Here is a 15,917-nt window from a genome sequence, read left to right as displayed (position 1 = left end):
GAGATACTATCTCATTATTTTGAGATACTAACTCAAGATTGAGTTTTAGGCTTCAATTGCAGAAAGACTTTTATTTTGATGAGCCTGAATACGGGTGGAGTCGGAAACCACTGTTTTTACTGCCGGAGTACTTGCCTGAATGTGGTAGAGTGTTGCCTTTATCGATAATCACATTTATACAAAAATAGCCGAATCTTAAAATTAGGAACCGAATACTCAAATATTGGGAGCCAGTCCTATTGTTAAAAAATCAGTTCTCAGCGCCCTCTCTTTGGCCACTCTCTGTATAATGTGACCTGTATCTGAACAGATCATGCTCCTGAACTGATCCGCATGCGCAAAGGACGAGGCTTGAGGTGCTGAGCAGAAGAAAATGTTTCACACAAAGCACTTTCGTTTTTTAAATGAAGGAATGGGACCGGACTGTGCAACGCTGTATCACAAAACCTCCCTTTTCTTTGTGAGCTCTATGTTAAAGACAGAGTATTAATTAAAGACTGTAAAGGATATTAAAATGTGAACGGATATAATATTTTAAAAACTTTGAGAGTGAATAATTTATATTTCAGGGTAACATTGCCCATTTTTATAAAACATAAGCAGGTTTTGTTAAATAAAATGTATAAAAATATCTACATTTATTTTCTAAAAGAGTGACACAAAAATATGTAGTGTAATCTAGTATTTATATGACACATTCAGGTGTTTGAAACAAATAATACTTGAATTACTATTAAATACTGTTTTGTGCTTGGAGCTTTAGAAATTAAACACTCATTTTTGCACCCTAAATTATACATTAAAACATTGAAATCAGAAGGTCTAACTAAAAGCAGGGACACTTCTGCTTACAGTTATACACGGCATGTGCAGACATTTATGGAAAACAGTAGGGACCAGTAAGACATTTCCTGTCTTGTACTCTATTGGGATGGCTTTAGAGTAGAATTCTCTCTCTCTCTCTCTCTCTCTCTCTCTCTCTCTCTCTCTCTCTCTAGTTCCAGGTGCTTTATTGACATGACAAATTATTTACATTTGTATTGTCAAAGCCTGGGTTACAATTTTTAAAAGTTAAAAAGAACATAAATAAATACAGGGTGTAACTTATTAGAAATGTGGAAACAGTAACATTTACCACTAACACTGGGCTGGAATCGGGGAAAAGGTAATATATGGGGTCAGTGTGTGTGTGTTTGTGTGTTTGACAGGGTCACTCACTGTCCCTTTTGCGATGGCAGGCAGGTATGTATGAGGCTGCGAGTGTGCAGCTCTCTCTCTTCTCCCAGCAGATACGGGAGTCTGTCTGTGAGGGTCAGGGCCGTGAAGGATGGGTGTTTTTTTACTAAATTTAATGTATAACTCGTTGCAGATCTCAGTGTACTTTGGGCATTCTGTGAGGAACTGAAGCTCTGTCTCAGGTCGACTGAAGCTGCACTGCTGGCAGAGTCTCTGTTCCTGAGGTAGTCAGGTCTGTGTCTGCCCGTCTCTATGGCCAGAATGTGCTGACTGAGACTGTAACTGGTCAAGGTGGTCCTCAGGTCTCGGTCAGTCACTGTGTTGAGGTACTGCTCTACAGTGTACTGCTACGTTAGGGCCAGATAAAATTGCATTTTACTCTGTAATTTAGTTTGAGTTTTTTTTAATTCGTGCAGTAATTTGGTCGGGTCTGATCACATCTGCTGTGTTCTGGTACTGAGCTGGCTGAGGGTTAGAGTGTGTTAGGTGGGCTGTGTTAGAGTGTGTTAGGGAGGGTGGTGAACCGTAGCTCAAGACCAACTGAGTGAGGGCATTGTGTTCTTTGCTCAACTCTTGGTGCTGCAGGGCTTTGTAATGGTAAGATTGGGGGTCGCTGTGTTTGAGGTGTGTCCAGAATTTGATCGCCCTTGTTTGTATCTTTAAAATTAATGGATATTGGCCTATCTCTCTCTCTCTCTCCCTCTCTTTCTCTATGGCGGGTGTGGACTCTAACCTATTTGTACTACCTAGGATACACATTCTCTGAGCACAAAGCACATTTGAGAGTCGCTTTAGATAAGATTGTCTGCTAAATGCTGTAAATGGAAATGGGTGTAGGTTAATTCCTCTTTAAAACCTCAATCTGTAGAAGCCAATGTAAAATTTAGGCTCAGATCTGGAATGACTGACAGTGAGCGGGGACGAATAAAAACTGAGCCCTTATATTTAAACCAATGACACAAAAGTAGCGCTGACGACGTAGCAGCCGCTGTGAGACAACGCGGAGGAATGTGGTCTCAGACTTTAAAAATGTCTGACATCTCAGGAATTTAGTCAAGTAAAACATTAAAAGTTCCTCACACTCTGTTAAATGTTTATTAAAAAGAAAGGAACAAACAAACAAACAAATACATATATGGCGAATTAACGCCGTGTATCTGTGATAGTGGGGAGTGAGAGAGATGTAGCCTATTTATGATCAGTAATCGAGCAGATTGTCCAAAAATGTAAACAATAGCGAGCATGCTAACAGAATGTGGCGGCTTTAACAGTAATAACGCTTAAAGCATGATATTGTGCTCCTCTTGCTTATGCGTGTCAACATGAAATAAAATAATCAACAAATCAATCCTCACGATTTCATATTTAGCTGTAGCTCCATGACATTCGTCGCTGAATCATAATACTAGGTTCAATTCCAAAATGAATCGATTCTCTTAAATGATTCCCTACTGTGAGACGTACCCCATGTGTGTCAGACCAAATCCACAAAGGGCCAGTGTGGGTGCAGGTTATTCATTTAACCAGGCCCCACACTACTGAAAGCCAAGATCTAATTATTAGATCCACTGATTAAAAACAGGTGGAATGAGGTGTCGCTTCTGCTTGGTTGGAAAGAAAACCTTCACACACACCAGCCCTCAGTGGATTTAGTTTGACACCTCTGTTCTACTCACTGTCAAATCTGGGAAATATTTTCTCTACTCACACTTTATTTTTTGTCATTTTTCAGCTCCACTCATAGTATAAGTGAAAACTTATGAAATTATAGACAGTATTCCATCTATTGCTCTTCATACTTTTGCCCTGTTTTTCAGGTCTGATAACCATCATAGGGCATGTATTGAGTGGTGGATCATTCTCTGTATTGCAGTGACACTGACTTGGTGCTGGTATGTTAGAATGTGAGCGGCACAGGAATGAATGGATTATACACAGCAGTGCTGCTCGAGTTTTTAATCCCCTCTGTGTAATGGAGGGGGAATAAGAATAAACAAAAAAAATCCACCTAAAATCCTCTGATCACTGATGAAGGTCTTGAGAATGATGAGGGCATGTATGATGAAGAAAACTAATAAAATGGAAATGTGTATAGATGTTACAGTGTGTTTTTGTCAGGAAATGTATACCTTGAACTAGCAAACAAACCATTTTGACAACTTTATATTTGCACTGTAAAAGTTGTCTTCAGTGAACAAAACAAAAGAAACTTTAATTAATTTTTTGTCTGTAACCGCTTATCCAGTTCAGGGCTGCGGTGGGTCCAGAGCCTACCCGAAATCGCTGGGAGCAAGGCAGGAACACACCCTGGAGGGGCCGCCCGTCTTTCACAGGGCAACACGCACACCTGTGAACACTTTTAATTCACCAATCCACATACCAACGTATGTTTTAGGACCGTGGGAGGAAACCGGAGCACCCGGAGGAAACCCACGCAGACACGAGGAGAACTCACCAAACTCCTCACAGGCAGTCACCCAGAGCAATACTTGAATCCACAACCTCCAGGTCCTTGCTGCACCACCATGTCGCCCAAAAGGAAAATGGTCATTCGCAATTACTTTCATGATACTTTTAATGAAATTTTAATTTTAAATTGCATTTCATTAGCATGTAACAAATAGCTTGCTATCTTTGCTGAGACACATATGTATATGGATGTATTTTTGGAGCAAAACACCTGAACACTTATTCAGGTTATTGAAAACAGTCATGTGTATCAGTGAATTCGTAGATAACCTCATTTTCAAAACACAGTGCATATGGTGCATAAACAAAGACATTTAGCATTAACAAAGGGTATGTTTTAGTACTTATAAAAAGTATCTTTGTAAAGAAATGTGGAAATGTAACAACATTTTATGATTCTTCACTGTCAACTTCTGTGTAGATGTATGGAGCTACTAAACACCTGGGACAGTGTAATTTGAAGTTGTAGAAAATAGTCACATGTGTATCACAAAATTTGTCCCAGAAAAACATTTTATATGTCTGTTACTGCCAATTTTTTTCATTAATATGTAAGCTGCTATCTTAGTATTTTAATATTAAGGTCTCGTTATTTCGAGGTACTAAATTAATATATTGAGGTAGCATTCACACACGTATCAAAAAATATGAAGTCATGGACAATATTTGCACATTTGCAAAACAGTATGTGAAGTGTGAGGTTGGACTCAAATCTTGGAATCAGAGTCGACTCCAAAATATCCTGAATCGAGCAGCTCCGTTGTATGAAAAATTTGAATCAGCGGCTTTATCTAGTGTGATTGAGTTATAGTTGATGATCGAAAGTGTTACAGCCTATCACAGAACAGTCTACTGTTTGCGAACCAATCAGATCTATTTGAAATGTGGCCCGGCTTCTTTTTATTAACCAATCACATCTCTTTATAGCGGTTTGCCCCACCTCTCAGCATTGTAGTGCGACGTGTAGGTATTTGGGTTCCTTCAGCTCAGATTTCTGGATTATTTCAGCAGCTGTTATTATTTTCTGAATTAATAGAAATTCGGTCGCTGCCTGTTTAGATAAATAAAGCCCATCTATTTATTGACGAAGAGCCTTTAAAAAGAATGAGTCAAATAATTATGTGATTCCAGCTTTTTGTGTCTGGCATTTTCAAGTAAGTGGCTACACCTCAACTCCCCGATTAACTGCTAAACTAGACTCGGGAAATTTGGCATGGAGTGAATTTGTTTCCTCTCATGAATATGACCTCTAATTAAGATTATTATTGCGGGTGTTGATGTACAAATTCAATGGCGTAGCACAGTTAATATATTCATTTAATATTTTAGCCGAGCTAACGTTGTTGTTAGCAGTCTCACTAGCTGAACCTAGAGAGAAGGCTAATGCCAGTGTTAGTCATTAGTTAAACTGTAACGTAACCCTGTTAACAACATTCGTACCTGCCGTTTTACACTTAATCAAGTGTCGATTTCCTGAGGTAAAACACGTTCACGTTTTATGCATCGAGAATGATATGCTTGCTCAGTTAATGATACAGGTACATTTTAATAATGGTAAATGGGGAAATAGGTGAACTTGGACTCTCCCACGCTTTCACTACGTTGGACAGCAGACTCATGTCCTGTGTGCCAATTTTGTCTTTATCTAGTTAGTGTTTTATTCCCAGGTGAAGTTTGTTCAGCCAATGTGATTGACTGAGAAATAAGCAGTGTTTTGTAGAAAAAGCTGAGACTGATCAGTAAAATAGGCAATCATTTGCCTTGTAAACATATTGGTTCTAATCTCCTGTTTAAATGTATGCTTTAAAATGTACTAGAGAAGCCTGCATTAGCAGACTGGGTTGTCCACAGCTGCTGTGCTGCATCAGGTTGCACATTGTGTTGCCTGGGTGTCTGGCCTCTCATCTGTGGTCTCTCACACTCTGGTATTTTCTCACTTACTCTCAGGGTATTCTGCAGATGCCATTGGGAGGCACAGGACGACACACCCTTCACAGGCTCAATGAGTAATGAACCCATTTTGGAGCATGTCGACAAACGCTGGCCGTAAGGTAAGATCGGGCATTATAATCTGATCCGTGGTCCAATTTGTAGCTGTACCAGGGACACTAGGGTTTTTTGAGATGAGCTCAACCTCATCTTTGTTGTCAGTGAGAATAGCCAGAAGCAATTTTTGAAGAGAAATGTCAAATCAGTTTTATAAGCAACACCCTGTAAGGTTCTGCAACTATTGCAGGGGCCAGTTATCAGATAATATAATGTGTTTTGAAGAGTATTAATGTAGCATAATTTTCATTCATTGATTTATTTATTCATTGTCTCGAACCACACGTCCAGTTCAGGGTCACAGTGGGTCCTACACAGAATCACTGGGCCCAAGGTGGGAACACACCCTGGACAGGGCACAAGTCCATCACATGACACCACACTCACACACACTCACATCAATGGATACTGTTGAGTAGCCAGTCCACCTACCAATGTGTGTTTTTGGACTCTGGGTCGAAGGACACTCACATGGACATGGGGTGAAGTCACCAGACTTCTCAAAAACAGTCACCCTGTAGCACTGCTGTGTCTGACCCGCTCTTACCAGAGCAGCACACACTAAAACACCACCACCATGTCAGTGTCACTGCATCACTGGGAATTATCTAATAGCCAAATCATACCTGCTCTGTGGTGGTCAGTGAGGGCCCTGACCATTGAAGAGCAGGGTTAAATGGGGATAAAAAGTTTGCAGCGTAACAGGTGAAGTTGATCAGAGGAGCTGATAAAGTGGACAATAAGTGTAGATGCAAGGTAGGTATTCCTAATCCAGTGATTGTTCAGTGTAAATTCAGCTGGCTTACCCAGTATAAAGAGAAGTGGCTCATATTCTGTGCAGTACTTGCATAAGTTAAACAACACGGGTACTTTAACACCTCAGCATTCAGGTGTAATTCTTAAAGGCCACAGGATATAAATCATGACAAAATGGTGTCTGTGTACAATCACAATTTCTGACAGCTTAAATCCTTGACATTGGACATTTTTAATAATTTGCTGCATGGTAAGTCACATGGCCTTAAGGGTGCAAAGGCTGTATGGTTCTATACTGCTGTGCACATATAACTTGGTTAACAAGTTACTTCACACTGAAGTTGTTGGTGAAGCAAGTTATTTTTCACAGGGTAACTTCTAATTTTGGTAGTTCTATGCTATATAGATTTAATTAAATAAAAAAATGCACACTAACACTGCTTAAGACACTGTGGGGATTGAGCTTGTTACAGAAGATTTGTCACTTGTGAAAGCTAAAAAAATATATATCGGTTTTCAAATTGGTCCTTGAATCAAATTCTAATGTTAAATGGCAGGACCTGACACTTGTAATGGGGTGCTAATATGTTGCAAATGTTTGGATGCTTCACTGCGTAAAGCCTCATGTGTTGTTAAATTTATAATCAGTAGTTTTTAAAATGAACTACAACAGTTTAGGGAATTAAAGCACTCTCCTTTTGATCTATTTAAAAATAATTTTCCTTAGATATTTCTGCCTTGTTTGTTTGTTCTTGTGCCATGGTTTTAAGTTGGCTTACTATAAGAAGGGAGGGTTCTGTCATCTTGTGATCATTATTTTAAAACTGTGATATGGTCTGGTTCACACAGCAGCAGTTTGTCTTGCAGTAATCTTTGAAGTTGCTCTGTAATGCTCAGAGACTTGCTGACTAATGGCTGCTGCTTCACACCTAGCCTCTGTTGCTGCTTAATGAAGATCACACTGACTGACTATTACCAAAGCTACTGAAAGGTGTACATGTTCCACATTTAATGTCTCTAGCATTGTCTGTCTGGTTCCATCAAATGCATGGTTACACCTTTCCTAGCTGTTACTATGGCTGAATGTGTATTAGTCCTGGGAGCTGGCCCCTGGTTTTCAATTACGCCTCAGGGCTCTTCATGTCCTAATTCTTTAAAGCTAGTCTGACTGTGGCACAGCTGTCGTCACTTTGTTTCGGCACAAAAGCGCCTTGTTGATGCCAGGTAATGAATTATAACTGACCCAAGAAACAAATGGTTTGTCATTTTATCGACTTTGTGTAAAGCTACAAGAAACATCTTAGCTTATCACAATTTGCAGTTTGACAATGCTTTAAAAATGCCACAATGATTTCTGACATTCATTGACTGAGATATTGAGCTGATCAGTTACTGTCAGTATACAGCTGTGAATATTTTTTAACCAGTTGCTCTAAAGTGACGTTGTTTCTCACATCAGTTCAGAAAGCTGTGTATGTAATGAAATGTATAACTTTAGGGGAAATGAACAGTGCTTATGTAGATTTTTAAGACTACTCTCTAAAAAAAAAATCCTTTTAAATGTGTTGTACTTGAGTTTGCTGCTGTAGAGCAAAAGGGGAAATCAAGGTTGGATCAGAGTGTCCTGCCTGATGGTCAATAACTTGCCCACTGAGCGGTTCTAATTTGGTGACAGTTATTATTTTGTTATTCCAGTTAAAATATCTTATTTTCTCCATGTATATCTATGGCAACCAGAGTTTCTTATAAAACACATTTTTAGCTTAATGTACAGCCTAGCAAATGCTACATGGTTGATTTTCGTTTGAAGGATTTTCACAAGTTTATCTGTTGGCCCATGTTTAAATACTCAAGCTTTAAATGAGACATATCATATGTCATTTCCTCAGGTTAACAGCATGTTTCCCCCATCAGTGGTACTTTTATTTATAAGCAGATCAACCATGCTGTGGGCACTGATGCACCCCATGCATCATACATGCAGCTTGTTGGTAACAATCTTGATAGATGTTTATCTTTGGCATGTAGTATCTTTTTAAAACTCCCCACTCCACTCAAAAACAAGCTAAAATGTGGACTCATTCTGCCCACACATCTCGCATGACTTCAGGCCCTTGCTGGCATTCCTGTGCCAAGTTAATATACAACAAGTTAATATACCTCTATACAGCTTCATGTTTAATTTCTTGATGCAGCAGTCCACTGTGTTAAGTGACAATTGATTATTGAGCAGATAAACTTGGCTTTTAGTTTGTAATCACCTGCCCAGGGACTGAAAATTAGCCAACTCTGGCACATTTACATGGATGTGGAAACTGAAATGTTGATTAACGTGTATTGTGCCTGGTAGGTAGATAAATTAATAAAACCAATAAAGATTTGGCAAAGTACTTCCAACCATGTGGCTTAGTCTAGGTTAGCTTAACGTTTCTCCAACAGTACCAGCTGAGGGCCGTGACGGTCACACATATTCAGTGGTTTTTGACCTTGCCCTTTCTTGCACCAATATTTTTCATGATATTAACTGAATATGGTGAGAGACCTAGGCTAAATTCTTTGCACTTTACCAATAAAAAGTTTATGACGGAATATGATGTTCATTTGCATCCCTAAAAGTTCTATGTGAGATTTATTTTATTTTTTGTTTGTCTGTTTAGCGATCTGACAGTGAGGAGCAAGGTAGTTCTGGTGAACAGAAAGCCAGCCCAGCTCGTCCTTCTTTTGGGAAGAAGCAGCTGCCTTCCATCCCTAAGAATGCAGTCCCTATCACTAAACCATCATCACCAGCTACTGTCACTCAGGCCACTAATGGCACACATGCCTCCTATGGACCATTTTACCTAGAATATTCCCTGCTGGCGGAGTTGTATGTATTTTTCAATGTTTGTAATACTGTAATTGTTACGATGAAAATGTTTTCACAGTTGATACTGACATGACTTTGGTCTGTTTTGTAGTACGTTGGTGATAAAGCAGAGACTACCAGGCATATATGTTCAGCCTTCTTACAGATCAGCCTTGAGTAAGAGTACACATAACACACACAGTTCTCTTACAGGCGTATTGGTTATTTTAGTGTATTCTGTTAATGAGTCCCCTAGCTTGGGAGTAACAGTTAATGCCATTCAAACTGCTTTGCTGACATTATATTTATACTAAGAAAAAAAAAAAAATTGCAATGTTTGTCCATTCTGAACTAATACTTCTATCAATATTTCTATCCATTTTTTGTGTTTCTTCAGTGTGGTTTGGTGTGATTTTCATTCGCCACGGATTGTATCAGGATGGTGTTTTTAAATTCACAGTGTACATTCCCGATAATTACCCTGATGGAGAATGTCCTGTGAGTACAATGTGTTTAAACTCTAGTTACATTGAGGTTACTACTTTTGCCTTAACAGCAGTGTCACTTCTTCTTTTGCATGGATTTAAACATTCAAAAAGATGAGAGTTTTAAAGTTTAGCCCATTTTTACATTATTATTTAGCATAACACACAGCATTGATTTAGACTTCATGCTTTTATGTCAAAAACTTGTCCCGCGTTTTTGAGAATTTGAGGCAACTCTTGAAGGAAATTTTAAATATGAATGAAACTATAGCTTTCTACCCAGGGTCTTACTTATAAAATTAGTGTTTGTGTCTTTATCTGTGCCTGGCAGAGAGTGGTCTTTGATATCCCAGTGTTTCATCCACTGGTGGACCCTGTTTCTGGAGAGCTGGATGTGAGAAGAGCATTCACAAAGTGGAGGTCAGTAAAATCTTTAATAACAGTTGTATTAAGTCTTCTGTAAATGAATAATTTTTGCTTAATGATAGAATCAATCATGCTTTAATCTAGCTTCAAATTTCTGACCCAAGTACCAAAAAAAATGTAATGCACTGAGAATTGCTAAAAATATTTCTGGCTTGGACTTTTGACTTGTCTGTCATTTGCAAACTTTGGCTAATTGGGTTTTGTAATTTTGCTGTAAATGTAAAGCTTGTGTCTGCTGTTCACTTTTGCATCTGTAGGAGGAACCATAACCATATCTGGCAAGTGTTAATGTATGCACGCACAGTCTTCTACAAGATCAACACCATGGAACCATTCAACCCAGAGGCTGCTGTGCTGTAAGTGTGTGTTGACACCAATCTTAGATATAACATTATAGATATATAGATATAACAGTAGACTAACACAGTGGTTCTCAAACTGTGGTACGTGAAGCAGCAAGCAGTGGTACACAAAATGACCTCTAAGTTTACTATTTAATTAAGGAATTTATTCATGACTGAAAAGCTAAAGCTTTTATATGTAAATTACATAATGTTTCACAGTTTTCATAATTATGTCCCAATGAAGATATTTTGTATTGTAGAAAAATACAGTAGTTGATTACGTCCACTTACTTTCCAACGATGGAACGCGATCCTCCAGTTTTTTTGGAGAAATCAGTGTAAAGAGCCCAGTTTCAGTTGCTTACTGGACGTAAGATAAAGCTAGAGTCAGACGTGAGCAATTTGGATTTTATTATAAAAAGGGCAAAGCTAAAACGAGAAAAACAAGCCAAGACCAAGCCCGAGAAATACTCTGGAGCCCAGAAGGACTAAATCCAGTGTCAAAAATAGGGAAAAACTAATTGAAACTTTTGTACATGTGAAGACAAAATAGAGGAAAACACTTGGCTGAAAACTTGGTTTGATAATGGGTGATACTTGGTCTAAAAGTTTTGAGAACCACTGCACTAACACATTAGATGAATATGAAAACTAAAAGGTGTGAATATGAAAAGGTGATTTGGGTGAATATGAAAAGCAAGAGTGGCCAAGACGTATGGCAAAAAACAAATATATATATTTATTTATTATATTATTTTTTTTAAATATACCAGTCGAATAATGCCAAGTTTAATATTTGTAGCTGAACCTTACAATGGAAAAATCGAAGGTATTTTGGCTATGCCAGACTCCAGACTGACACAAGCGGTAAGACTATTGCATAATTATTCTGCCTGAACAGTTGTATTCTGTTTTTACAGATATGACAAGGACATTCAGCTCTTCAAAAGTAAAGTGGTTGACAGTGTGAAACTATGCAACAGCCATCTTTTTGACCAACCCAAGATAGATGACCCTTATGCAATAAGGCAAGTAGGCCTAATGAAATTCTCATGTTTTTTTAAGTCCATAAGTATTTTGCTGAGTCATTCCAAAAAAAGCATGGCAAATATATAATTTTAAAACTTAATTACAAATAGACCTTAAGTGACTCCCTATGCAAGTATTTATTTGCTTCCATTCCCTACATATATTACAAACTAGAAACAGAAAAAAAGTGATGCACCTTGAAATAATATTTAACATTGTGTGGGGTCCACTAATTTTAGAAATACAAAGCATTGAATGTCGTGAGCACTTTTTTTACAGAAATACCAATATGTGTCTTTCTCTGTAAATATTCATGAGGAAATGAATGGCAATTTCATTGACAGTTTGCCTCATCCTAAAGTCCAGGAAGATTGTTAAAATTATTGCTTCTTTGTGACACTGGAATCAAACGCAATTGTATTTTATTTGTTATATTATTCATTTATTCATTCATCATCTGTAACTGCTTATCCAGTTCAGGGTCACGGTGGGTCCAGAGCCTACCTGGAATCATTGGGCGCAAGGCGGGAATAAACCCTGGAGGGGGTGCCAGTCCTTCACAGGGCAACACAGACACACACACATTCACTCACACGCTCACACCTACGGACAATTTTGAGTTGCCAATCCACCTACCAATGTGTGTTTTTGGACTGTGGGAGGAAACCGAAGCACCCGGAGGAAACCCACGCGGACACGGAGAGAACACATCAACTCCTCAGAGACAGACAGAGTGGGAATCAAACCCACAACCTCCAGGCCCCTGGAGCTGTGTGACTGCGACACTACCTGCTGCGCCACCGTGCCGCCCTTATTATATTATATTATATATAATATTAAAGATATTTGCTACAATTATGGGGGGAAAAATCATGAAGCATGTGGTCCTCACTACTGAAAATCATTATTTTGCATCAAGTAATAACAGGCATGTTAATGGTGTTAGTTTGATTGTTTTTTTGTTTTTTTTTTTGTTTTTTTTGTGAGAGAGAATGTGTGGTGGATCAGTTTGTACATGTTTCAAACGTAAAGATGGGGAGGTGTGCAAAAGTTCATCATTCTACATGAGCAAATAAATGAACAATCCAAGAATCGTGTTTCGAAAATGATTCTACAGTATATAATATCATAAAAAGATTAAGAGAATCCAGGGAAATCTCTATATGATGGGGACAAGGCTCAAAACCATTATTGGCTGGCTGTGGTCTTTAGACCCTCAGATGGCATTCTTTAAACAGACAAGATTATATAGTGGAAATCCCTGCAGGGGCTCAAAGTCTTCTGAAGCCCTATGCCTGTCAATACTGTTCATTGATGCCCCCAAAAATGACGCCATATATAAACAGGATCCAGAAAGGATGCTGCCTTTGGGCACAAAGTAGGTGAGCAACTGAAATCTTGTGTCAAGAAAGAATAGGAAACAATTTCACTTTCAAGACTATAGCTGTTGATCCCCTCAGTTCCCAAATGCTTACAGTGTGTTGTGAAAATAAGAGGTGATTTAACACAGTGGTAAATGCCTCGTCCCAACTTTTTTTTTTTTTTTTTTTTTTTTTTTTTTTTTTTTTTAAACGTTGCTGGCATTAAAATAAAAACTAATTAATAAATAAATAAACAGACACTTTCAGTTTCAAAATTTGGAATGTTTTCTTTATGTGGTAAATTAAATACATGGTTTAAATAATTTGAACATCATGGCTTTTTTTTTTTTTTTTTTTACATTTTGAACAGCTTCACAACTTTTCTAGAAATGGGGTTTGTAGGTCATGAAAGCTATTATTAGCCTTTTTCAATCCTTGAGCTGTTTATAATCATGTCCTGCACGTTTTGTGTGCTTTGCATTTAAAGTTTTCCCATTTAATACACTAATTTGAAATGATCATCTAAGTTGATTTGGATTTTTTAGAGTAGGGAAAATTTCTGAACTACTCGGGGCGGTCATACTGAAGGACCAAGACTGAGCACATATTTACCTGCTGATTTTACAGTTTGCTGTATTTTAGTGGCATTGTGTTGGAGGGTTGAGTACTGGTTTAAAATCAAAGACTAGTAAATATAGGTCAGGCTGAAGCAATATTATTACTTTTTTTTTTCTTATTTGTCCTTCCCAGCTTTTCTCCCTGGAACCCAGCTGTGCATGAGGAGGCAAAAGAGAAGATGTTCACACACAAAGTGAGTGCTTGACGCACCTGTGCACCTCCAAAGACCAAGTAAAAACTGGCTTTTTCCTGACATTAACTGATTCATGCATGTTTTGGGTTTTCTTTTCCTGTCCCTTTGTAAATGTTGTACATACCCCCACTTTTGATCTATAATTGCTTTAGGTGTAGCAGGACCATTCTGCTTCTTGCTACTAATAGGAAATTAAGGATGACAAGTTGGTACATGAGCCGTTCTTATCCTTGACCATGTTTCCATATTTTGTTGTCACAGAGACGGCCTGAGGATCACCCAAAGGGGCTGCAGGTGTCAGGACTTTCTTGGGTGAAACCTGGATCCACCCAGCCGTTCAGTAAAGAGGAATACCCTCTACAGACTTGAGCTGGCACTACCACTTACTGACCACTGTAGGGGCTGCTGAGCTGTGTTCATGCTACTCCTGTGGCTTACCCATTGTCTCTAAGACTATAATCTTGAAGCAGTTCTATGGACTTCTCATTTGCAAACTACACATCCACAGCTTTAAAAGAATATATTCTAGACCTCTGCTGCAACAGCTTTAGATCTTTGAAACAAGCTTTGTGCTTCTCTGGTATTAACCTGAGTGGATGCCATAGTCACTCTGCTAAGGCAGAAATGCAATCAAATTGCATAGAGCTTGTTTTCCTTAGACAGCAACATGACTTGCACATAAACTTATTTGCTTTTTCTTTTATATATTCTTAAATTGCAACAGACCACCTCACAATATTGTGAAAGGGTATTTTGTTTGTTTTAAAATAGTTCTTTGCAGTAAAATTCATAAAGAATGTTTAGGAGCGTCTAAGATGAACGTATTACTTCAATGAGAAGTTTTAACTGTTAGTGTTGAAGATCCAATCTTTGTCTTCTACCAGTTAGAGATTCTGATGTTAATTTAAATCAGAATTTGAATCCACTATCACTCAGACTCCATACTCGGGCTGAATCAAATATACAAACCAATATAGATAATGACATCATTAGGGCTTCTCTTCATGGTATCTGATCTGAAGGCAAAACCTTGATCAGTGAGGACATAGTGCTATAATTTGGGGAATAGAGAAATCTCCCCAGGACAGTTTTAGGGGTTGAATGTTTAATTTTCACTTTTTTTTAATATATATACACACACATTTGCATACGGTTAAGTGGTTATTTTCAGTTTGATGTAGAATTTTTGAACTGGGAAACTAACACTACAGTTTTTTTTTTTGTTTTTTTTTTTTGTGCTTTGGGAATTATCTTGCTTTTTTCTATTTGGGTGGATTGTTTTTATTTGTCCTACTTTATGTAATAAAATGTACTGTGTATTAAATAGTTTTAATATATATTGCAGATTAAGGGGAATACCATTTTTATTTGCGAAAATATACATAATTTGTCTTTCCATTATTTGTATTCAGTGTCTTAACGAATGGTTGAAGGTGTTTGATTTGTAAATAGTGATACTTTTTTTTGTGGAAAAGGAAGGCCTCTTGTGCAGAGGCTTACTGAAACCACTGGTTTATTTATATTCAAATACAAAATAGCAAAATCTTCAAATTAATTTTCTTCCCCCCACACTGTCACAAGTCGTGAGATTTAAATTTTTGTTTCTTCCCCTTTCTCAGTGATATTAAGGTTGAACTGTGTTAACAGTGAAACAATGAGGTTTTACAATGCTGTTATCTTAAAGCCAATAAATTTGAAATGACAATAGGTTTTGGAGTTTAAATCTGTATCATGCACACGTTACTGACAGTTTTAGTTCTAGTCGTCCCTCTACAACTTTGTCAGAAAAGTGCAGAACATTTAGAAATTTTACTGCTAGGGCACTACAATAAGATGGCAGTGTATTTAATAATTCATATATGAAATCATTTTAAAGTGAAATCCCACACCATTTCCAGTGAGGAGTTCTACACAAATAGTAAAGAAAGTAAAAAGGGTTTTCTTGTGTTCAAGAGAGACCTACACTTAAAATTGTTCACATTGTTGGTGATAGGACCCAGACAACTGAAAAATGCTCATTGCCGTTATTACATTAAATAGTTATAGAGTATCTTGTAAACATGTCTGTAGTGTTAATATTCTGGAAGACACAGTTTTCTTGAAATATGC

General features: G+C 37.9%; 1 protein-coding gene across 3 annotated transcripts; it reads left to right on the top strand.

The window, feature by feature from the left end:
* The first annotated feature begins 4,649 nt into the window (after window positions 1-4,649).
* LOC136678852 (AKT-interacting protein) lies at window positions 4,650-15,515 on the top strand. 3 transcript variants are annotated; one of them, XM_066657015.1, is made up of 10 exons: window positions 4,650-4,668; window positions 5,653-5,756; window positions 9,165-9,373; window positions 9,465-9,529; window positions 9,750-9,850; window positions 10,169-10,257; window positions 10,521-10,619; window positions 11,528-11,635; window positions 13,748-13,808; window positions 14,070-15,515. In XM_066657015.1, exons 2-10 carry the CDS (start codon window positions 5,715-5,717, stop codon window positions 14,175-14,177), a joined length of 882 nt encoding a protein of 293 aa, XP_066513112.1. In that variant the 5' UTR covers window positions 4,650-4,668; window positions 5,653-5,714; the 3' UTR covers window positions 14,178-15,515. The 3 variants fall into 3 exon arrangements, with proteins under 3 accessions (XP_066513112.1, XP_066513111.1, XP_066513113.1); XM_066657014.1 differs by lacking the exon at window positions 4,650-4,668 and adding an exon at window positions 4,675-4,859; XM_066657016.1 differs by lacking the exon at window positions 4,650-4,668 and adding an exon at window positions 4,675-4,859 and having other exon boundaries at window positions 13,748-13,846.
* The last annotated feature ends 402 nt before the right edge of the window (window positions 15,516-15,917 follow it).

This window comes from Hoplias malabaricus, chromosome Y (assembly GCF_029633855.1).
Source record: "Hoplias malabaricus isolate fHopMal1 chromosome Y, fHopMal1.hap1, whole genome shotgun sequence".
Classification (NCBI taxonomy): domain Eukaryota; kingdom Metazoa; phylum Chordata; class Actinopteri; order Characiformes; family Erythrinidae; genus Hoplias; species Hoplias malabaricus.
The sequence above is the reverse complement of the archived record's forward strand: the minus strand, read 5'-3'. Positions and strand labels throughout refer to the sequence as shown.